Source organism: Leptosomus discolor, chromosome 4, assembly GCF_034619465.1.
Source record: "Leptosomus discolor isolate bLepDis1 chromosome 4, bLepDis1.hap2, whole genome shotgun sequence".
Lineage (NCBI taxonomy): Eukaryota > Metazoa > Chordata > Aves > Leptosomiformes > Leptosomidae > Leptosomus > Leptosomus discolor.
The window spans coordinates 41,919,551-41,943,438 of NC_141394.1; the positions used below are offsets into that span (position 1 = coordinate 41,919,551).

The 23,888-nt window shown below is 35.0% G+C and overlaps 1 protein-coding gene across 3 annotated transcripts in view; it reads left to right on the forward strand.

The window, feature by feature from the left end:
* FSTL5 (follistatin like 5) overlaps positions 1-23,888 on the forward strand; it is a 300,957-nt gene that overhangs the window by 270,314 nt on the left and 6,755 nt on the right. For all 3 annotated transcript variants that reach the window (XM_086464080.1, XM_086464081.1, XM_086464082.1), the window contains one exon: positions 1,027-1,151. In XM_086464080.1, coding sequence (XP_086320206.1) covers positions 1,027-1,151 — 125 coding nt within the window. The remainder of the gene's footprint in view (positions 1-1,026; positions 1,152-23,888) is intronic.

Here is a 23,888-nt window from a genome sequence, read left to right on the forward strand (position 1 = left end):
TAATCCCATGAGAATGTAGTGACTGTATTTATGTCAAAATTTTGAAATTCCTTTTTATTTCAACTTATTTTCCTTTTCTTTAGAAGTTAATGAAGTCTGTATGTATTTTAAAAAACATATGTAAGATAAAGAATAAGAGAAATTCAAACACAGAGCTTCAGCAGAAAAATGAGTAACATTTGAAAACATCCTTTTAACACCTACAGAGTCTTAGTAACTATGAGTATGCAAGGTAATTTGTGAGAGTTTAGCTCTCACTTCTCCCCAGAAAATGACTGATAATTGAGTCAGCCTTATCATGTTTTAAAGTGACTGATCATCTCCGCTCTCATTTTTCCGTACAGTACAGATAATAGACTATTTTCTTTTTTTTAATCTGCTCTTAAGTGCATGTATGTGAATATTATAGTAGCTATAATCTGGAAATATCTTTTGTTCACCCATAAACATTCGACTCAGAGAAGGTCCAAGATTTGAGGATTTGAAAAAAATTGGTTCATAACAATTTAAGGAATGTGTAAACTCGGATCACCTTGCTCTTCTGAAATGCGTCTGTGCTATGTTGGATCACCTCATGATTAGCAAGAATTGGGAGTTTGCACAGCCATAGCTTCCTGTGCATCAGTTGATAACATTTTATCTTTTCACTCTGTCTGAAGTGCTTAAGAAATTTAATCTCACTCTAGGATCTAGTGGGAAAAAAAAAAAAAGGTAAACAAAAAGCTTAGTTTGCACTAAGAACTGCTAGAGGCTTTACTAATGTAAATGAATAAATATAGACTCAGTGGTGGAAAAAAAAAAAAGAAGGGGGGTAAATATGAAGATTAAGTGGTCAGGTATGCAACAGTTCTCTGATATCTGTAACACTGGTCAGCTTTATTCACTGTTATTTGTGTTCTTTTTCTTGGTAACTGAAGCATAATACAAGGCATGAAATACAGAGCCAATACCATATGAATTTATTTGGGAACAGAATATATCTTGAAAGAGTATTTCTATGGTTTATAATGATGTTATTTTATATAGGTGATAACACAAGCCAGTGGGAGTGTTTCTCATCACACAATCCATACTCAGCCAGTGGGAAAGCAGTTTGACAGAGTGGATGACTTTTTCATTCCAGCTACAACCCTCGTCATTACCCATATAAGGTAAGCTTTAGCTGAATTATAACTAACTGTCAAATGAGCTATAACATTGTCTCCAAAGAAAATGTATCTTGAAAACCCTGAAAAATATGAGACCATGGCATCTGCTTCAATACTTCTTTGGAACACCCTTCTTCATAAACAAACTAAATACAAGTTTTATTGAAAACAAGCTAGGTATCAGAATAAACACATTTATTAGAGTTTTTCTTCGTTATCCACCAAACATTCAAAAGTTCCACTGCTTTACATACTAAAATTGACATGTAATGTCATCTGGGATTTTCTGGAGGTAATGATAACTTTAATATTCATATAATTTCCTAATTTAGGAGCCTAAGTCTTAATTTGTAAATAATACTTACTAATTTCTTCCACTGCTCAGAGAAGTTGCCATATATAATATTTGGCATATTGTATTACATTTATGTTGTATTTCAGTTATTCTTTTGCTTAAGGGACCATCAAATATACTTTTGAAGTTTTAAAATGAATAGTGATACAATGTAACATAACTTTATAAACTGTCTTCTCCTCCTCATTCGATTCTTTCTACCGTTTTTTTTCATCAGGCTCTCTGTTTTTGAAACAAACCATGACTGAGCATGTAACATAAACTCTGTTTAGAAGCATGAATAAAATCAGTTGTATTTCATGGGTGCTGAGTATATGATGTTAAAATGGTTCTTACTGTAATCCATGCCAGAAAACACTGTAAATTCTTGGGACCTTAGTTACTTCTCTCTGTGAATGGAGGATTGTCTTTGTGTTTGTCCAAAGAACAGCCAATTTCTGACTGTGACAGAAATACCATTAGGTACGGAAGAATGGAACAAAGTGACCAGCTGGATTTTAAAAGAGTGTGAGGCAAAGAGGGCAACACTTGATCAAGGCATAAAGGAGAAACCTTTTCAAGATCCCCCTAAAGCCTCTTAAATGAACATCAATTTTTCTTCCTCAAAATACATTAGTAAGAACGTGAAATATAATTTTCTTTTCATATTTTTTCTGTAGCATTTTTACCTGTAGGGATTGAAAAATACTGCAATGTAGGATTTGTACATCTGATATTGCATTAATATATATTAGCACTTTGTTTAGGACCGTTAGTTTCTTTGCATGCTGACATAGATCAATTTCAGCTCAAAACATCTCTGCAAATAATTAACTCAATTGTCTATTCTGCTCTCCCACGTTCGAGTTTCTATACAAATGCTTTCATCAGGGTGATCTTAACTGTGCTACAATTATGAGATACAATCATTTATTTTTAGCTAAAATCTCAAATCACATACGTAAATATGCATCTCCATTAAAAAATATACAATTTCTGATTGTAATGAGTGGCAGTCTTTTAAATGTGAAAACATGCAATTTAGGATGGTTTTAGAATTGGTTCCAGAATTTACTTTATATGTGCTTGTGATGAATCTAGTCTTCCGTATCAAAAAACATTTGGCTTCTCCTAAAGGGATTGTTGGTGAAAGATGATTTTTTTTAAAATACTCTTAACTAACAAGTAAATTAGCAATCAGCCACATGCAATTTAAAAAGGAATGTGTAAATTAATGTAGCTGAATAGTAAATTGACTCTAAGTGCCATTACTGTCACATTTCTTGAATTGAGTATATAAATGCACATTGTGTCTCTGAAGTAATCTGCAGTCCTCACATCCAGCCTTAGAAAAGCATTAAATATTTCTGCTACATTTGGAACTGGTATGCCTTGAGAGAACAAAAGTTACCACTTCATAAACTACCAGGTACTAGAGGTACTGCCCCAGCAGAACTGAAATTTAGATACATTAATTTTCACATAAATTGGAAAAGAAAAAGATGGGTAGGGATAACCATCATACAAGGAGGGGAACCAGTAGTGGGAAAACTAAAATAAGCCCAGTCCAAAGGTAGTGAGGAACTCATCTTGTCCAACTCAACCAATTTTAAGTTGATATTTTGCCTAAATATGTCAAGTAGGCACTTTTTGCTTTGCATGGTGAGTCACAGCTCCTTTCAGCTGATGAGTCATTTCACCTGTCCTATATGCAACTTAGGAGAAAAGAGAATTAAATAAAAGAGAAACCACAGAAATAAAAAAGGAATATGAAATTCAATTAAACAGTGAAATAATAAAATTGTGTGAGTGACTGTATATAGATAATAAGCATGTACATCAATTCAGGCCTAGTATAATTGTTGTGACTTTTGCTTTTGCCTTTTTCTTTCCTTTTTTTTTTTTTCTTTTTGCATTCATATGCCAGATAAAGACCAATAGAAAATTTCTAAAGTCTGACTAAAAACCTGCAGTAGTTTTTCCGATGATAAAACCATAGATTTGGGGGCTTTAACCAACAAAAAGTTAAACAGCAATTAATAAGTTTTACCTACTCACGAGCTTACTTGAAATGCAAAGAATCTTGTTCTAGTTTTCTAAAAAGCAATCTAGTTTTGAGTGCCTTTTCTAGAAAAGAAAAAAAAACAACACTATGTAGACAGATACTGTATTTTTTTTTTAATTCTTTCAAGAGATATTTATGTGAAGTTAGTCAGTCATTAAAGAATTTGCCTTACATAAAATGTGGCCTTTAACTACTTTGATTTTTTTTGTTTAAATAAAAATGAAATATATGAGCAGTGTGTCAGGAAAGGTTTTAAATTAACTGTATTCATCAGATTAGCAGTGATGTAGAAAAAACTGTCTGTTAAATCTGAATTGTCATTAATCAACAATAAAAATGTTCAATAACAGTATGTGTTTGTTAAGGATGTTAGGCAACAAACATAAAGCTTAAGCTCACTATTCTTTGGCATATGTACCAACCAGGGGAGCATTTTATGAGCATGGACCACGAAAAACAACTTCAAGGGAAATAACCCCACTGTCTGAGTTAGCTGCTCAAGGGCCCTATTTACTCTTTGTCAGAAGTCAGTTCCCTTTGACTATGCAACACCAGCCCCTTCCATAAAAATGAAAGCTTTCTGTAGCTAGGTGCATTTGTCATCTGTAAACTAAATTTTGAATGATGGAGCAGAAGACGGAGTGTACATGGCTTACCAAATTAGCATACAGAACCAAATTTTCTGTCTGAATAAAGGCATTTCTAAGCAAAAAAGGCATGCCACTTAAAAGTATGAATGAAGTTTTGTAACACAGTTAACACAATCTACTACCATCTACAGTATATTACCATCTACTGCATATTCCATCCAATCAGTTATTCCTTAACCACGGTAAAGAACAAGGGACAGAAGGTAAAGATAGGTAGGCTTGTTGACATGAAGGAACAAAAATAAGAGTGAATGATTTAAAGCTATGGGGTCATTAATTTTTTCTTTTTAATAATTTCTAAAATGTTAATTGGTAACTATATGTATATCATAGAATCATAGAATGGCTTAAGTTGGAAGGGACCCTAGAGATCATCTAATCCAACCTCCCTGCCATGGGTAGGGGCACCTTTCAACGAGACCAGGTTGCTCAAGGCCTCCTCTAACCTGGCCTTGAACACCTCCAGGGAGGGGGCATCCACAGCCTCTGTGGGAAATCTATTCCAGAGTCTCACCACCCTCGTACTGAAGAACTTCTTCCTAAGATCTAGTCTAAACCTAATCTCCTTCAGTTTAAAACCTTTTCCTCTTATCCTGTTTCTTGACACTCATATAAAAAGTCCGTCACCAGCCTTGCTGTAGGGTCCCTTCAGGTATCGGAAGACAGCTATATGGTCCCCCGGGAGTCTTGTCTTCTCCAGGCTGAACAATCCCACTGCCCTCAGCCTATCCTCATAGCAAAGATGCTCTAGCCACTGGATCATCAACTTGTTGTAAATTAATTTTATTTAAGAAGTGATGGAACTATACATTTTCTTTACCGAGGTAGGTTATTTTTTTATATGAAAATGGAAATGGGCCACCCATTATTAAAAAAGGAAACTCCACACATTTTAATGCCCTCTTGGGCAGCAAATAATTCAGGATACACTTTTGCCAGATCAGACATTTGAAGACGTGCTGGAAATTTTGGTCTAAGGTAAACAATAATTCATCCCAAAGAAATAAAATGTTTTCTCAGATTTTTTCTACCACAGACTGAGGCAATGTTTGGTTGTACTTACAGTACAGCAGAAGTCAGGGCAAGTAACTGGTTTAACAATGAGCAAGCATAACATTCATGCTCTGAACAACTGTGATGAGCCATCAAAGCAGCAGCTAGGCAAACTAAGTAGGCATGAGCCAAAAGAAGTTGAGGAAGAATAGACCAATTCTGTTATTTTTAAACACTCTTGTAATTAGTGGATAGCTGATAAGTATACAGAAGAGGACAAGAAAAGGAGCTTTACCATTTTGAGGAGAGAAATATGACAGGTTCAGTACCATCAGTCAGTTTGGGGGTGGGTGAGGAGGTGTCTCCCTCTCTTTTATGTTCCCGTCAAACTGTTTCCTTCCACAGCTAGGGTGAAGGAGAAAGAGTGTTGTGTAGTCAAACACCATTAGGAATCTAGCACTGTTGTGGCTGTAATCCTTTTGTAAATGCTAACTATTTATAAACATACATATTAAAAAAAAAAAAAAAGAAAATATATACTAATTCTGGTAAAAATCTACTAATTACCTCCCTAATAATGTGTAAAGCGCCCCTCTGATGTTTTTGATAGCAAATCCCTGTTTGTACAGAGAGCCTCAGCTGTAGATAGATCAGGTTGGCACCCCATGATAAGGCTTTAAAAATGTAGGTGACTTAATTCTAGAATTTCTATGTGGTTTTTTGACAGCACTAGTTCACCTGCTGAATATAAGGGAGGGGTTGCCTCATGCCTTTGAGCATTCCTTCATGACAGAAATAAATTTCCCTCTTTTTCTTGGAAAACTTTTTAAATGCAAGCTTAGACTTAAGAGAAAGTTGTTGTTTCTCATGGCTTTTCATGAGTTTCCTATGCCAGCTAGTCGTAATGTAGTGCATTGCACAGAAATTCCTAGTTGATCAGTAATGAAAAAAGAGGCTATGGCATAAAACAGGAATAATTATTAATGGAAAGAACCCTTGAAGAAGGTTCCCAGGCTTGCTGCTGGAAGTCTGAAGATTTCGAAGTGAAGAAATTATCTGTTCATCTTGCATATCTTGAAAAAAGTCTGTCCTACTGTCATCATTGGCTTTGTTTTATCTCTGACATGTGCACTCACTGCCAATATATGTTGAATTATACTAAGAGAATGAATGTAAAGCATTGTTTTTCATGCCCGTAATTCAGTGCACACAGCTTGAAAAACAAAATCTCCCTCTTCCCCTAGTTGTTTTAAGAAGTTATCAGACACTGGGACCACAAAAGTGGGCAGGATGAGATCTATTAATCTGTAATAAATGGTATAAATCTCAATGAGGTGTTTGGGGTTTTTTTCAGTTACTGCTGAAGCTTATTCCTTTTGTAGATGCATCTCTTAAGATTTGACCATATGTATTTTCAATATTTGGCCTTATACATTTACTAAGAAGAACATTTTGTTCAGTGAACTATTTTTTGTGACAAAGCAGTTCAGAACAACCAATGATCTTGTCCTTAATTGTCTGCTAATACTATTACTTACCATAAAAATGACATTTGCAATTAGTATGTGTGATGGCTGCAAAAAGATGACTTGTACAATAGTTATGAAAATATATTCTTGGAAGCCTAAGGAGCAAAAGGGCTGATTATTTCAGCTCCACTGTTCGTAAATCGAAGTGAAAAAAAGATAATTGCAATAAATTAAGGTCTGTCATTATGCTGCTGCAAAATGATTCAAAAGCAATATTAAATGAACCCCCTGTAATAGAGTAACTCTAACTTTTTAGATGTTTTAATCTTTTAGCAAGTATTTTAAATGTCATATAGTTACGTGACCTAACCAGTGGAAGAATGAACAATCAACTCACTGGTGAGATGGCTCATGATCTGAATAGAGTTAAAATATTCTCAATTTGAGGTTGGTTGTTTTTTTTTTCTCTTTTCTATTTCTCTGTTGTAGGGGAAGCAGCCTTTCTGAAATTATATTTATTCATTTGCACAAAACAGTCCAAAACCTAGGCTTTTCTTTAAGAGGTAGTTGGAATGTGCTGCCAGTGCATTCAGGTGAACCTTCTTAAAACCCCTGTGGGGTAGTGATTCAGTAAATTCACACTTCATTCCACAGTTTAAGCAACTACAGAGGTGTGAAGTACCTGAAAGACTGCACTAGGATTTTCAGTATTTCTATGCAAATAAGCAAACAGAAAATATAATTTTTCTTCAAAAATCACAAATAATCAGAAAGAACTTTCTCTTCAATGGTTGCAAGTCAAAAAATGGAAGTGTTAAATGCTGAATCAACTGTAAACAAAGCATCGACAAAAAAGGTGGAATTAATTTGGGAGCTGAATTTTTCATGTAGACAATATTATTTAGGTCAAAGTTAAGGGGCAGTTGAATATTCCACAAATTCAGTCAATAAGGTACATTGAGGGAGTGGGAAGTTTGAAACAGTTCTTAGTCATCACACTATAAATATATATACTGTGACAGGGGAAATAACTTGAAAGCTTGAGGGATTGGAGAAAGAAGCTCAGTAGTACCAGGGCAAGCAGAGAATATCTAGAAAGTAACTGCAGTTTCTAATAATAATTGTGGAATCTATCAATGAATCCTGCATGGTAGCACAGCACACAAAGGAGGTGCATCTGGGTTAGGGGGTTCACTCAGCAGTCTCCCACTCTGTAAACTGTGTCTCTGTGAGAGCAGTGCTAAATGGAAACTTTGTAGTCATTCTTTCCCCTCTCTGTTCCCCTGAAAGGAAGACCCTTTAGATCTATACTTGTGCTGCTTTTGAAAAAGAAGCTCATAGGAACTTCTGGGAAAGATGGGAGATGTTAAAAAGACTTATTTCTGCATCTTTTTATGCTTTAAATAGTGGATTTTACAGCATCTTTTTTCCAGAGGGCATATGAAGAATTAAAGATTGAGTGATTCGGTTCAGACAGTTTAAATGCTTTGAAACTACCACCATTGACAACAGCAACTACTGTTGAAATAAGTGCCTCTTTAGAAAATGTGGGGTATTCTTTAGTGTATTGAACCTATATTCTCCACTTCATTTCTCCTGTGTTCACATGTCCCCATCCAGAAAGCTAGGAGTCCATAAATGTAGCCACTATGTATCTTCAAAGTAGGAAACTGAGGTCTAGATGACATCTTTTAATCCAGGTCATTTTGGAGTTGATGGAGAAAATATTTTTAAATTTAAAGTTCATTTTCAGCTCAGTGTTATGAAATTTAATTAATAATTAATTGCACATTCAAATATACCTAAAATAAAAACATTGTTTATAATGCACTGAAATCTGTGATTGTTCCTAACCTTGCAATATATATGTGTATATATATATATACACACACACACATAGACAGATATAAATATATAAGAAACCAGCCTTGAAAACTATCTTGTTTCTGGAATCAGTTATCCTGCATGCCTTTTCCTATGTCAGCTGACAACACAGTGCAAATCATGCTCAACCAATTTATTCAAACCATGCTCCAAATAATTTCCTCTTAGGTACCTTGAGTAAAACGTCACAAAGCTCGCAAGCTAAAAATGCTAGCTCTCAACAGAAAAAAAAAAAAAAAAAAAAAAAAAAGATTGTATCAAAAAACATTTCAGCTTCAGTGTGGCTATTTAGAAATGAAAATTGCCTTCAAATGTTACCTAAAATACAAGATTGCAGCCAGCCTTTGTGGTGCTATAAAACTATAGCATCAGTAAAGGAAAATTCCTTATGTTCTTCTTGCCTTTCCCCATTAACTCAGGAAATAGCCAGAACCTAGCTAAAGTCTAGTCGGCTCTACTAAAGCGAAGGGTTGTTTTGCTAAACTGTAAAAGTTTTTCCCTTTTGTGTATGCAAAAGTCATTACAGGAATATTTACCTTTGGGGCAGTATGATCTGTCCATCTGAAGTGGCCAAACCAACCATTATTATCAATAAATAACTGTTGTACAAGTCTCCTAGTACTTACCTACTTTTAAAAATTCAACATGTATCAGTATATGAAAATACATGACACAATGAAATGTATAAAAAATGTAATCATCTATAAGAAGAAACTAATCCCTGCAATTATGGCACATAATTTGTTGTACCCAGTGATTAGAATTTGTCTTATCTTAGTTCTGCCTTAATTATTAATTGGTTTTCCAAATAAACCAAATCCTGAAGATGCAATTATTAGCTTTGAGGCAATCTTAAAATTATGTAATTAATGATTTTTCTGTATGTTTGCTAATAAACCATCAGAGCACAATCATTTAAAAAATTTGGGTCACTAGTAAAAAAAAATGGGAGAGTAAGAAATTGTGGTAAAGTTCAGTATTTGTTCTTTTGAATGTTCATATATTCCTGACTATATCAGTATGTGAACTTCATTTTTTAAGAATAAGATCTTTTGAGACTGTTTTGACGTATGTAATCTATTACCTTTGTAGTCCTTATCTCTACCTTATTATTCATTTTCTACTAGTGCTAACTATTTCTTTCGGCATATATATATTTGGCTGTGCTTTCCATACTATATCTGCCCACCTTGATGTTACCACATTTTCTGGAGTGCTAGATCTTCTTAATCCTATCCTACCTTGTACTGACGTTTAGGACCATCTTTAGGAATGACTTTTGTTCACTCTGTCTGTGTAGCTAGCCCTTTCTTGACTTCTATTGCTCTAAAAATTAAGTGGGGTTTTTTGTTAAATTGCTAGCTTTCCTTCCTTATAAAGCACAAGAAAGAAAAACACATTTGCTGTCAACACCTCAAATACACTTTTGCTGAGAATAAATCCTTTCTGACATAACAAAAATAGTTTCATATATTCCTGGATTCTAAAAATCTAGAAACTTCCTTTGCCCTAAAATTTCTTGGATTGTTTTCTTGTGAACACTGGACAACAACTTGTAATAATTAAAAAGTGTATTGTGTATGTGCATGTTCCACGAGAGAGCCCTCAGAAAATTCATAGACTTCTGCATCGCTAGTACCCTGAAAATTCACGATTTATACCTACCTTATGCAAATCTGCATTAATTGTGAGTCAGAAGTCCTGAGGTATGTGCAACATATTAAAACAAATCAGCTCTTCCAGCAAGATCTAAAAAAATTACTAAAGACGCCACCATAGTACCTGGACAGTATGTGGAAATTTTCCTGGTTGTTCTTTACACATGGGTCATTGGAAGATATTCTTCAAAATTAATTTGGGATGACACTCCATTTCCTTCTTCTGGGTCTCTAATGAGATAGTCTGCAAATAAGATCTTCAACTGAAATAGTAATAAAATAATTTTCTTTTTTTCTAAAGAAGAAAAAATTAAAAATAGAAATCACATATAATGATATAATTTTAAAAGGATTCATATTGATAACAATATGAATCTTTAATTAAGAAACTTTTAGCTTTCTCTTGTAAGCATTTACATGCTTTATCCATAAGAGTTACAGAAGAATACTTGCATAAAATCTTTCCCACAAATAAGTTTTTGAAAGATTGTGTCACAGGTGAGTTTTCTGTCAGAGTGAAAACTGTCATAATAAGAATCGGGATTTTGTTGATGGTACTTCACTTTGGCTCAGCAGCACAAATTTGTGACATTCATGGTTTAGAGTCTAGAGCTAAACTTATTAGGTATGATGTAGGATAAATTCAGAAACCATGCTTCCATTATTGTCCATTACTGAAAGCTTACTGTTTATTTTATAACACTCATTCCTGCCTCCATTGGTTATTATCTAGGAATGGAAATTTTTCTATTCAAATTCAAGCTCTGAGCACAAAGCTTAATTTGAGGAGTTCCCTTTATTTTAAGAATATAGTGTTTGTCAGGATTCCTTCAAGCCCTTGTAGAAATGATATTTCTTCCCTTCTGTCTTGCATGGCTGAAGTTCTTGATATCCTTATTTTTCCAAATAATGGTCAGTATGTGATGAGCGAGAAAAAGAAAGAGAGAAAGAAAGAATCATTTTAGTATGTTTGGCCATCATTGACTGTGGGGTCTCAGCCATCCAACTTAATCCTCTCTACACTGAATTCCCTCCCTGAGAATGGAAAAAGAGAAAACATGCTCAGTTCCACAAAGTATCTCCAAAGCAATAGCAAAAACCAGTAGTCATCATTAGTGCTTCCAGAACAAATTTGTGAACATCGATCTCTGAAATCTTGGAATACTTACTATAAAGGTCACTTCCCTTTCATTCAGATCTCTCAGGTAATGTACAGCAGTTGTTGTCACCTCTGTGAAGCACAGCAGGCCTTTTGTGAGATTTCCCCTTCTGCCCTCCAGCCTTTGCAGTATCCGTCCCTCTTCTATTTCAATACATTTTAGAATCTAATCAGGAATTTTATCGGTACTAAGAGAATCTGCTCCCATAAATCTAAAAATATTGGTTTCATAGATCTTACAGTGGAATATTAAGTTCCTTTCTGAATTGATCCATGAAGACCTGTATTTCTCTGTAACAATAGTGTCAAGTAAACTTTTGAAGTGTATATGACTTTTGATGGATTAGATTTCTGCTGGCATCCATATTTCATCCTAAAAAGGTATTCCTAAATCCACATCCACAATGAAGAATAAAAATAGTATTGATTTTCATTGAAAGCAAGTTATATCACTATATTAATTTTCCTCTTTCCTCCCACATAGGTTATAAATTTCAGAGAATTCATGTTATTGTATAAAAATTTTTTTCTTCTAATTGGAAAGGTACAGATGAAATATTTAATGTGCAAGTCTGTAAGAACTCAGAAACCTGAAGTTTTCAAAATGCAGAGTATAACAAAATAGTCAATACTTGTAGAAAATGAGACCTGCCATCAAATTCCATTCTTCATCAGAACTGACTTTTTCATTAATCTAACAGAACTGATAGTGATGATCTTGTTTTACATTAAAATTACTCATTTTCCATAAGTAACCTCACAACCTTCTGTTCTGTGTTTTTCAATTTTCTTCTTTTTTGAACCAATTTTTTCCCTATTCTTATTTCTTAGGACAGCTATGTTAATATTTCCCAGGTACATTATCACAGTCACACATAACTGCTGCAAATGTTTTTTAGAAGGCACTTCAAATATTTCATTTCCAGTAATTGTAACAAGTAAATGTCTATGTAATTATATATGTTCACACACATAAATACAAAAATAGAGAATTATCAAGATGTTCTCCAAGACGTAAACATGTCTTCAGATGGCAAGATGCTTTGTGCTTAATGCTTTTATGTACAAATACCAAGGAAGGAGAAAAAAAGCCTTTTCTGATGCAAAACAAAAATATGAAGCAAGTGTTCCTAATGTTATAAAGAGCATGAGGAACTAAATTAGGAAAACAAACTTCAAAGGTCAAAGTCTGTTATAGTACCCAGAAGAAAGGCACAATTTGTGCTGATGAGCAATAGCTACTGGGCAAAATCCACTTAGCCTTTTGTTATCATCAAACAACCATTTCCGAACTGCAGAAATTAAAGAAAGGTCTTTTCACAGCAACCTGCCAGAAATGAACTATTCTGGGCAACAATAATTTTCTAAATCCTGAGGGGAAGACTGGTATGCGTTTGCAATGCTGTCAGTTCTTGAAATCAGAAACACTTCCAAAATGAAAAGTGTGGGGTTTATCTAGAGGTAAATATTTTATTTGTGCAATATACTACAGTAATTTTAACAGAAAATGACAATAAAAAAGAAATGGTGCATTGTAAAATTACTTAAGTAAGGAAAATTATTTGTGTGATGATTTGGTATGAATGCAAGGCCTCTGAAGTAAAATAAATCAGTGTGAACAGTTTTCCCTAGAATCATCTCTGTATGGATATAAAGTGAAGAGTAATTGTAACACAGGAAATAATGCTTGAAATGTGGTATGATAAGTTCTTAGAAAATCCTTAGAGGGAATACCACTTTTTTTGTTGTTGTTGTGCTGGTGATGAAAACTCAAAGGACCTGTGAAGATAATTGAGCTATACAGCTAAGAAAATTTTCCTTTTTCCTTTTCTTAACTGTCAATATTTCTTTCTCCAGAGCTACTGTGGATAACTTCAACAGAAAAATGTTTGGCATATAACACACTTCTATTTTAGAATTTTGTTTAAATGGTGATAGTTTCTTATGTTGCCAGATTAGAAGCTTTTTATAGGATCAGGGTAGAACAGGCTGGTTTTGGGCAGCTAATGGCATTTACTTTGAGTTCCAGAAAACTTTTGGTCAGCAGGTTTGATCAAACTTTGTAGTAATAGAGCTTTGTCTTCCTGGGTTGATTTTTTTTTTCACAAATTTAAAAAAAATGGTCCCTAATGTGTAGAATGTTGAGTGGCTTTAAACACAAGTGTTACTCATGATAAAGTAGATGTTTATTGTTGTTTTCTTGAATTAAGTTATATAGGTTTGAAAACTTTTCTTTTGTACAACAATACTGCTGTTTGCTTCTTGTACAGATAATTTTGATTGTAGCTCATCTAATTCTCTTTTACTTGATTACTGTTTCAAGAACATAATTTTCGTTAAGTGTTTCATCTCAGATAGCTCTTTAAAAAATATCTATTGACTTCATGAGGGTAATCTGGGGTGTACAGCCAGAAATAGAAAGGAAACAGGACATAATTTTTTACACCATCATCATCATCATCCTCTACGCTGTCGATCTTTCTGAACTCAACAAATAAAGTTTTATGTTAATATATACATCAAAAAATTGTATAATGAAATTCATCCTCATTTCTAGGAAACATTTTCTCAAGCTTTTCTTTTTTCATCTTTTTAACTAGTGCTTGGGGTTTTTTATAACGAGTGCAGTTGCAGTAGTAAGCAATATATAAAGCTTGCCTAAAGGAAGAAAATAACATACAGGAAGCCAGGTTGTTCATTTACTGCTCGTTGGCAGCTCCAGACTAGCATTTTGCTTCACTATTCTTTGTGCATAGGAGATGCAAATGAACTTGCTTTGTCTGAATGGTGGAAAAAGTGAAACTGCAAAGACAATTTTGAAGATGCGGCATCAGGATTCACATGACTTTGGAACTTTGTATGGAATATCTGGTCCATTATTAATTCACACTTTACTTGACTAGAACTTCCTATCAAAATAGGATTGCATCTTCACTAATTTTTAGAGGTACAGGTCTCAGTATTATCCTTCAGTCTGAGTAACTACTGGAGATGCAGTATTATTACAGGATGAATTGAAGGTTTTCAAATGCACCAAATGAATACAAACTTTGTTCCTACAGGGCTGCCCTAAGTCCTGCCTTGAGTTTCGGTTCTTTTTCATGTTTTTTTTTTTTCTCTTGTGACCCTTGCTTTAGTATGTTTTGCACAATAACCTTGTCTAAATCTTACAGTATTATAAAGGCAATAAATAAAGATCAGACAAGTTGGGCATAACTGCGGTATAGTTAATTCAAGTAATAGTGCCTCAGTAGGCTTGAATTTCTTCCTTGATTATCCCAGGACCCATGTTCTAGAATGTGTAAAATTCTGCGGTGTACCATTCCCTTGGACAGCTCTTATAGTTCCAGTCGACACAAACATAAATACGTTTAAAATTCATCTTTTAAAAACAGGAAATTTCCTGAACTTCTAAAATCAGTAGATATAGCATGATTACTAACCACATTCCATTATATTTAGTATTTCTTGAAAAAATTGTAAATTGTAAATTTGCAAATACAATATCTGAATGACAGATATTAAAAGACATGAAATGTGATTCCGTCGTGATATTTTGCAGTAGACTATGGTGTTAGTTCTAACAGACCACCAAATACTTTAGTAGTGACATGAAAATGTAGTTCACTAAGACATAAACAAAGTTGCTTTTGGAAAAATTATTTATAAGATTTGCATGCAATTCTTAGAGATCTGCAAAACCCTAAGAAGATAAAAATGAAAGGCAGACTCTGAAGTGTTTTTATTTGTCTTTTTGATGACTCTCTAGCCCTGAGAAAATATTGAGGCTGATCATTATGGTTGGAAAAATACACTTTTTGTGGAAAGCAAAGTGAATTCATCGTTTTCTCTTAAAGCTACACTTAGAGCTGTGAAAAACATCTTCAGAGATCCTTGAAAATTCTGGGAGGGACATCCTCTCTGCTTTTAGCTCTGTTTTGCATGGAGACTTATACAACATTTTTCTCTTTATCCAGGCACTTGTAGCAGTACTAGCTGCTCTTCTAATCAGTCATATTAATTTCTGACCACAAAGGGCAGCTTTAATAGCCTCTAAAGCTATGTGATACCTGAACTTATTATAATGGCTTGGAGAAACAGGCACATTTCAAGCATAATTGTAGCTCTTAGTCACATCCTGATATAGTGTTAGTAATTTAAACTTCAATTTTCCAAATCTGTGCAAATTTTTATAAGGCTCTTTTTGGATAGAATCATAGAATCATTAGGTTGGAAGAGACCTCTGAGATCATGTAGTCCAACCGTTGACCTAGTACCACCATGCCCACTAAACCATGTCCCAGCTATTAAGCTTTCATTGATAGGATGCTTATGGTATGTGCAAGGTTCAGATTGTAGGTGCCTAGATTTAGTTGTGAAAATACAGTGTGTCTGTGAGTGTAAGCTATCTTCTGCTACAATTAGTGAAGATGTAGTCTGGCACTGGTCATGTTAACAAATTCTCTAGGCTCTCTTGACTGTATGGCTTAGATCTCTACCAGCAAAAATAGCAACTTAGATGTTTAATTCCTATGCAGACATGCATAGTTATGCACAGAAATGTAGGTGTCTCCAGGAAAGGAATACTACCTGTACACAAGAGTTGCGGTGAGGCTGAACATTCATAATGGCAATTCTTCAACCTCCGTATTGCCTACTGATATGACTGTAGAGGAGGGAAGCGGCTGTGGTTGATTAAGACTGCAGAAATATGTTTTTTTTCTTGTTTATTTCAAAGCAATAAGGATGTGAATATAAACAGATTGATATCTTTTTGGACTCTGGAAGAGACATGGTTAAGCCATGTATTGTTTTTGTAATTTTTTATTTCCTGGTTCATATATCAGTTTTTAATAAACTGATGAAAAGACCAGATTATAAAAAATACAGTACTTAAAATTACACTGGCCATTATGGCAGTATACTCATTTTGCCTGTGAACTTAATCTAAAGTATATATTTTTCTTCATTTTAAAGGAGTATTACTTGAAATCCTTATCAGAATCACTGAATATTCAGCTCTGTGTGGCTTGAGATCTAGCAGTGCTATTCTAAATTATATATGACACTGAAATATGAGCATTCAACTATCCAATTCATCAGCTGTGTCATGAAAAGTGTTTATCTTTAATCCTAAGGGGAGAGAGCATGCTTATCCGTTGACAGGACAAGGAAAGGTCATCACTTTCAAGGATCCTGCCATTTGACCTGAAAAAGCATCAGTGGTCTCCTCATAGGCAAATTTGGAAGATAGATACGGAATTGTGCAGAGAAGAGCAGTGAAAACACTTGGAGCATTAGGACTGAAGCCCAGAATATGTGAGGCAAAAATTTTTTTTGCTTATACACTATTCGTTTTAGAAAAACAGTCAGAGGAGGGATGCCCTAGTGCATGTTTTTCTCCCTATTGCAAACTAAGATATTATACATGCTATATATACACATGTGTGCATATTTATGTAATGTAACATATGCTTATTCTACATCAAATAATACACACCTCCATTAAAACTCTGCAGAGTGGCAGTAAGTAAACTGCAGGTGTGTGAGGGTCCTTTTTCATGCATTCTCAGAACTGCATCGGTGTGAGTTTTTTCCCCTCTTATCCTTCTCTCTGTCCTATAGGATTTAGATGATAGAAGAAGGGTCTGAAGACAGGGGAATTCTTAAATGATTAAAGATCTTTTGCTACACACCTATATGCAGTCATAACAAAATGATAGCAGAATCTGTGTCAGTTTTAGTCGGTATTATATTAAGTATGAAATACAACAACTCACAAGATGAGCGTTTGCCCTATGGATACGTTAACAGCCTTCAGAGAAGGCTGAACAATACACAACCTCCTTGTGTAATGGCTATGTATTTTGGTTTGAAAACAACGTCAACCCTTTCCAGATATGGAAGGGAATATTAGAATGTGGCACTGCTGAAGTTTTAAGGCAATAATTACTGACCTTCTGGTATTGGGAACAAGTTTCTTATTAAGCCCTTCCACAGTACTAGAAAATAGGCAAAATTCTACTTAGGTACTAGTGGGATGAAGATGGGGAGTTATGCACGTAAGTGTGACATATTGTAACCAGGAAAGCTTCCATAGAACTGAGTGAGTCACTAAATATTTCAGTAAAGTTTCTGTTTTTCAGGTTCATTTACGACTACAAATACATAACACATTTACAAATTATATTTCTACAATACATTTTCTAGTTAATTTATTGAAATTAGCTTCTTGTTATGGAACAAAACTGCAGGAAGCTGTACACATTTTAAATTGTTTAGTCATGTTCAAAGCATTTTTGACACAGAAATAACAATGATGTAACATATATAAGAACTATGAGATATTCAAGAGGAAAAAGGAATTCTTGTTCGTTCCTCAAAAACAAAATATTCCCGTTGCGCTATGCAATAGTCAAAGCTATTTAGGCTGAATAGACTTGATAAAGAACTTGATAGGAATTTTATGTAAAACCAACATTACTTTTTCAAAAACATAATGAAATATTTTTCTAAAGTAACAGGGGGATTGGATCTGGTTTGAAAGTAGCTCACCACCTTAAAGGACAGTGATTGAATAAGTATTTTGGACAATGAAAGGGAGGTAGCTATATAAATCCTGTTGTGGTAACATACTCTGCATTTGCACATTTTTTCATGAGTGGAAGTCATCTGTTGCATACCATGTGGGAATTTGTATTAAACAAAAAATTGTGTTTGCCCTTATTTTCCTAATTTGAATGAAAAAGCCCACCCACATATTTAAGAGTAGAATAATTAAAATTACTAAGTTAACAACATGTTAAAAACTATTACTACTGCTATTGTCTCACATTATACATTCAAGACCACATTTTTGAAGCATTTTAAAATGTATTTAAAATATAGGATTTGGGTCCTAGTTTTATGGAACTACAAATATTCATGCAACACAAAAGCACTGAACAGTCCATAAAACTAGAACTCTTAAATATGTGGGAGGGCTTTTTTATTCAAATTAGGAAAATAGGGCACTTATCCATATAAGATTCACTTCATTATTTTTTTTAGAATGCATCTTGCAGCTAACACCTTTTAGGATATTCTTCCTGTCTCTTTTAAGTTAGTTTGGACAAGTCATTCTAATCTACCTCAGTTTCTCTTTGTCTGGGTGCTGTGAAGCTCATTAGCTTTTATGGAAAGCTAATGACTGCCTGTGGTGGGTTGACCCCAGCTGGCAGCTGAGCCCGCACCTAGCAGGGGCAACAGCTGCTTTGGAAGAAGTTTTATTGTTGAACGTGAAGTTACATGGTGTGGAATATCCCTTTGGTCAGTTGGGATCAGCTGTCCCAGCTGTGTCACCTCCCAGCCTCTTGCCCACCTCCAGTTTACTCATGGGGAGGGCAGAGTGAGAAACAGAGAAGGCCATGATGCTGTACAAACAATGCTTAGCAATATCTAAAGCTGGTGGGTTATCAACACTTTAATTCACAAATCTAAACCATAGCACCATACAGGCTGGTATCAAAAAAATTAACTCCATCCCAGCCAAACCCAGAATACTACTCATACAGAAAGTGCTATAGAGTTATTAAGTATTATTATTTCTATTTTTCTTAATAATTTGTCACAATATGTAGTTGAAAATCTTGAAAATCTGGGATTAAAATCTCTATTATTCATTCATACAGAGTGAGTGAAGAAAGAAACAATCTCAGATTTCACAGTTCTAACATTTACTCCAATTGAGTGATATGCCCACAGGCTACAGATTACCACTTGCATTAACTGTAAAGTGTATTACTGGAAATGTGAAGATTTTCTCTCATGTCTCGCAGGCTTGAGTTGCACAGTATCCCAATATGCACTCTGACAAAAGCCTTCACATGCTGTCTGATACTGTGCATGATTTCACTGCATAGAAGAGACATGAGGGTTGAGATTCTCATAAATAGTAATCAGGGATTAATGAACAGTGGGAGGCTTCTGCATATCAATCTGTATAAGAGGAAACTTTGCATTAAATACACCACCATCTATCTATAAATCATTTGGGAAAAGAGAAGGTAGTCTCAAGTATCACTTGTTTTCCACAGCCTAATCATAAAAACCAGGCTAACAGTACATAGTCGATGGACACAACTTCACATGGTTATGAGTGAGTGTATTTTTTTAATCCTTTTAGAAAAATAAGTGCTTTTGAAAAGTTGTAAGATTACGGTAGTTTCGGGGGTTGAGTTCAGCTGTCCACAGAACATAGAGCAGTAGTCCAGACTTCTTTACTCAGATTTAATAGCTTTGCTTAATTTGAATGGAAAAAAATCCTTATAATAGTGAAAGCTCAGCTCATGCATTTGCTGATTTGGTTTACTGAAACCTCCAACAAAACTCACATACTAATATCAATTTTTTGAAATGTCGCTGCTACGTTGGCCTATAGACACAACTGAAGGACAACATTCTGTTACAGCTCTGGTAAATCACCCCCTTTTATTACATATAGCTTTTTTGCATACCCCGATCTACTAATCTGTACAATCCAAAAATGCCTTTAACCTTAGCGATTTGCAATGCTGTTTTCTGACAAATTTTGTGAGCACTGTTTTTTTACAGTTGCTCTTGCCTCCTCATCAGAAAGATGAAGGCCAACCTGGCAATGAAAGCAGAGTTAATAATCTGACACTGGCATGCTGAGAAGGTTCTTAATAATGGCCAGAAGGGAAGTACAGATAGATTCACACAGTGGTTAGAAGGCAGCACGTGGGTTATTGGACAGCAGGCTAAAATTTACTTGCAACTGATCATTGCTATGTGTAAACAGGTAACTGTTCTGAAGCAGGTCTCTGTGATCTATCACTGTTCCTCCAACCTATCCACCACGATCTTCTATATTCAGATCAATAAACCCCAAAGGAATGACCATCCCAGGCTCAGAATATCTTTCTTCCCAAGTGAAATTATAGTTTATAGTAGTATAGTTGTAACATTATACAAGTAATTAACAAACTTCCTGAATTTGGAGACTAATGTGTTGTCAAAGGGGATGTTTTAGTTTGAAGATATACATGTATGTATGAAAGATCAGTAATTGTAAAAGTTATTAGTAACTCACATGTGAAATTCACAATTAATTAAGACCAGAAACAGTGTAAGATTAATTTCTTAAAAGCAGCTTTCTTCTATACAGTGGATGTAGAAGTGGCATCTAAACCTCAAGCCTGCAGAAAGACAGATTTCTCTGTATATTAATTTTTTTTTTTTTTATCTTGTGTGTGTATGAGCTAAGGTATTATGTCAAATCACAATCAATTTAATGAGATTTGAAACACTTGGCTGCTTCTTAAAATCTCAGCATCGAATGACTAAGTAGTATAAGATTAAAAATCTACTGTACACATGCAGTTTTGATTATACGAACAAAGCCAAAAATTGGTGTTTCATATATTCACGGGCTAGAAGAGACCATGAGAACATCTTGCCTGACTTTCTGCATATACTCTTGATTTTAAACATTTCAGATAATCATCCAGAGATTCAGATAATTAATCTGATATTTCTAAATCTACATCTGCTTGGATTTGGCTGAATCTCCCAAAAAAAGAGCAGAGCCTTCACCTGGAGGTTCCCACCAAAGAAAATTCATCACCTGTGTGGTAGTTTGTTTCAATGGTTTATCGTCACCATTGTTTATTGTCCCCATTACCTATTTCTAATTTAAATTTGTCTGGTTTCAGTCTGCAACCATTATTAGAATTTCTCTGTGAAATTAAAGGCAACATTACTAAACAGTATGTTCTTTTCATTCAGGTATGTATATGTTATAAGTCATGTCTCAATTAGATTATTTGTAAGTTAAATATATTGCACTCTCTGACTCTTAAAACCATTCTCTCCACCCCTCAAATAATTTTCAGATTTTTACTTGCCTCTAATTTTTTAATATTCTTTTTAGCAGGGCAGGAACAAAACAACATAAAGCATTTCTGAGTTGTTAGAAAACAGTGTAGGGGAAAGGGACCTGGGGGTCCTGGTGGACAGCAGGATGACCATGAGCCAGCAATATGCCCTCGTGGCGAAGAAGGCCAACGGCATCCTGGGGTGTTTTAGAAGGGGTGTGGTCAGTAGGTCGAGAGAGGTTCTCCTCCCCCTCTACTCTGCTATCTGGAATATTGTGTCCAGTTCTGGGCCCTTCAGTTCAAGGACAGGGAACTGCTTGAAAGAGTCCAGCGCAGAGCCACAGAGATGATTAAGGGGGTAGAACATCTCCCTTCTGATGAAAGGCAGAGGGAGCTGGGTCTCTTTAGCTTGGAGAAGAGGAGACTGAGGGGTGACCTCATTCATGTTTATAGATATGTAAAGGGCAAGTGTCAGGAAGATGGAGCTGGGCTCTTCTTGGTGCTGTCCAATGACAAGATATGGGGCAACGGGTGCAAGCTGGAGCAAAGGAGGTTCCACATAAGGAAAAACTTTTTCACTGTGAGGGTGACAGAGCACTGGCACAGGCTGCCCAGAGAGGTTGTGGTGTCTCCTTCTCTGGAGACTCAAAACCCGCCTGAACGTTTTCCTGTGTGAGCTGCTGTAGGTGGTCTTGCTCTGGCAGAGGGGTTGGACTAGATTTTTCGAGGTCTCTTCCAACACCTAACATTCTGTGATTCTGTGATTTGTCTCTCCAATGTGGAATACAGATATGAGACTGTTGCATTATTCTTATTCACCTCTCTCTGTATATTCCTCCAAGGCCTGTACAAGAGTTTTGGCTGGTGTTTTTTTTTGGTTTTTTTTTTTTGACTCATTAGACTCAGAGTACATATTGACCTGCATGTCAGGTATGATCCTTAAATCCCTTCATAGTCATTATTTTTGAGGCTATTTTTCTATATGCATGTCCTGTATTCCTCATTCACATGTAAAGTTGCTCGACTTTACACTTGGCTATATTTGAATACATTTTGCTTAAATAAGCAATTGACTAATATAATGACTTTGCTGTCATTATTTACAAACTTAGTGTTATGGACAGATATTTACATCCAAACTGCCTGTGAAAATTGTGTGAAGTATCCATATTGGTACCAAGCAGAAGTACAACTTCCCTGCAAAATGATGATTCTGCATTGACAGTACTTTTTATTGCAGAGCAATTATTTTTCCTTCAGGTATCAGTTTTTATTCCAAAAAAGATATGCCCTCTTGATATTCAATTACTTTCAGCAAAGTTTTGTAATAAAAAAATTAAATTAGTTTTGTCTGACAAAGTTCATTTTTCCATAAACTTGTGTTGACTGCATTATGTTCATGTTTTTCTGTAGTTGATTCTGTAGTTGATCTACAGTTTCAACTGTAGATGATATAGTTGATTCATATCGTCTATTTTATTATTTTCCTGGGATATGCATCAAGTTATTCAGCTTAGCTGAGATACCTGGCTTTATCTTACAAATATTTCAACAATCTTCTTCTAGGCTTTCCAAATTTTCCTGTTATTCTGAGACTTATTAAAACGTTAAGAGCTAGTCAACTCTATCAAAATTATCAGGAACAAATTATCTAACCTGACAGATATATGTCTCTACAAAAAACCTGTTTATCATCTTCCTCAGTTGCTAGTGGCTTGGTTGGAAAATACTTCCTCATCTTTAGGTAACAAAAGTATGATTTCTAATTCTTCGGATTTTTTTTACTATACCAGACATGGAATCCTTAGCTTTCCTTATCAGTTTTCTTCACTTCCCCTTTTCCCTTCTGTATCTTCCCTCTGGAACTTCCATTACTTTTTCCATCCTTACACCTCTGCCTAGCAGTTCTCATAGACTAAGAGTCAATCACCTAAACCTCACAGACAGATGAACAGACCCCTCCTTTGATTTGTTCAGCTTTTCAAAGCCCCAGCCACACAGCTCTCACTGAGACAGTCAAACATGCAGCTTGCCAAATCCGTTTACTTCCAAGAAGATTGGCAGCTTTGAAATTATTTTTTTCCCCACTTCTTTTTCATCTGTGCTATTGGGCTGTTTGGGTATTTACGTCTCTGTCTAGCTTTACTGGATTTTAATTGGGTCATTGAAAAGTTATAAGCAGTATGACAGGCTGAGAAAAATTGTTTGAACAATAGTATTGATAAAATCCTGTTAGTTCTAATAAATTACTTTTGGCAACCATACTTCTCATTCTGCAGAAGGGTAGGTCCTTCATAAAGGTTTACCAGCTTCCCACTTTGGATCTTCTTTCCTGCTCAGGTCCAAAGTTCTGTCTAATTTTAATATCAACAAATATTATTTTGACAGAGTGATTTCCTATAATTTATTCAAAATGATATATTTTAGTTGTCTGTACTTGCTCCAATCTGTCTTTTCGGGACCTCAATTACAATGGTAGCCTGTAGCATGATCAGTTAGAAACAGCGTTGGGCCTTAGATAACCTGAATTTTCACCCAGACAGGTCACTACATAGCCTTAGGCAACTCATTTAGCTTCTTTCTTCACTTGCTGTAATACTTGTGAAGTGCTTTGAAATCAGAAAGTAAAAACTGTTACTTAAGTTCAGTGTAT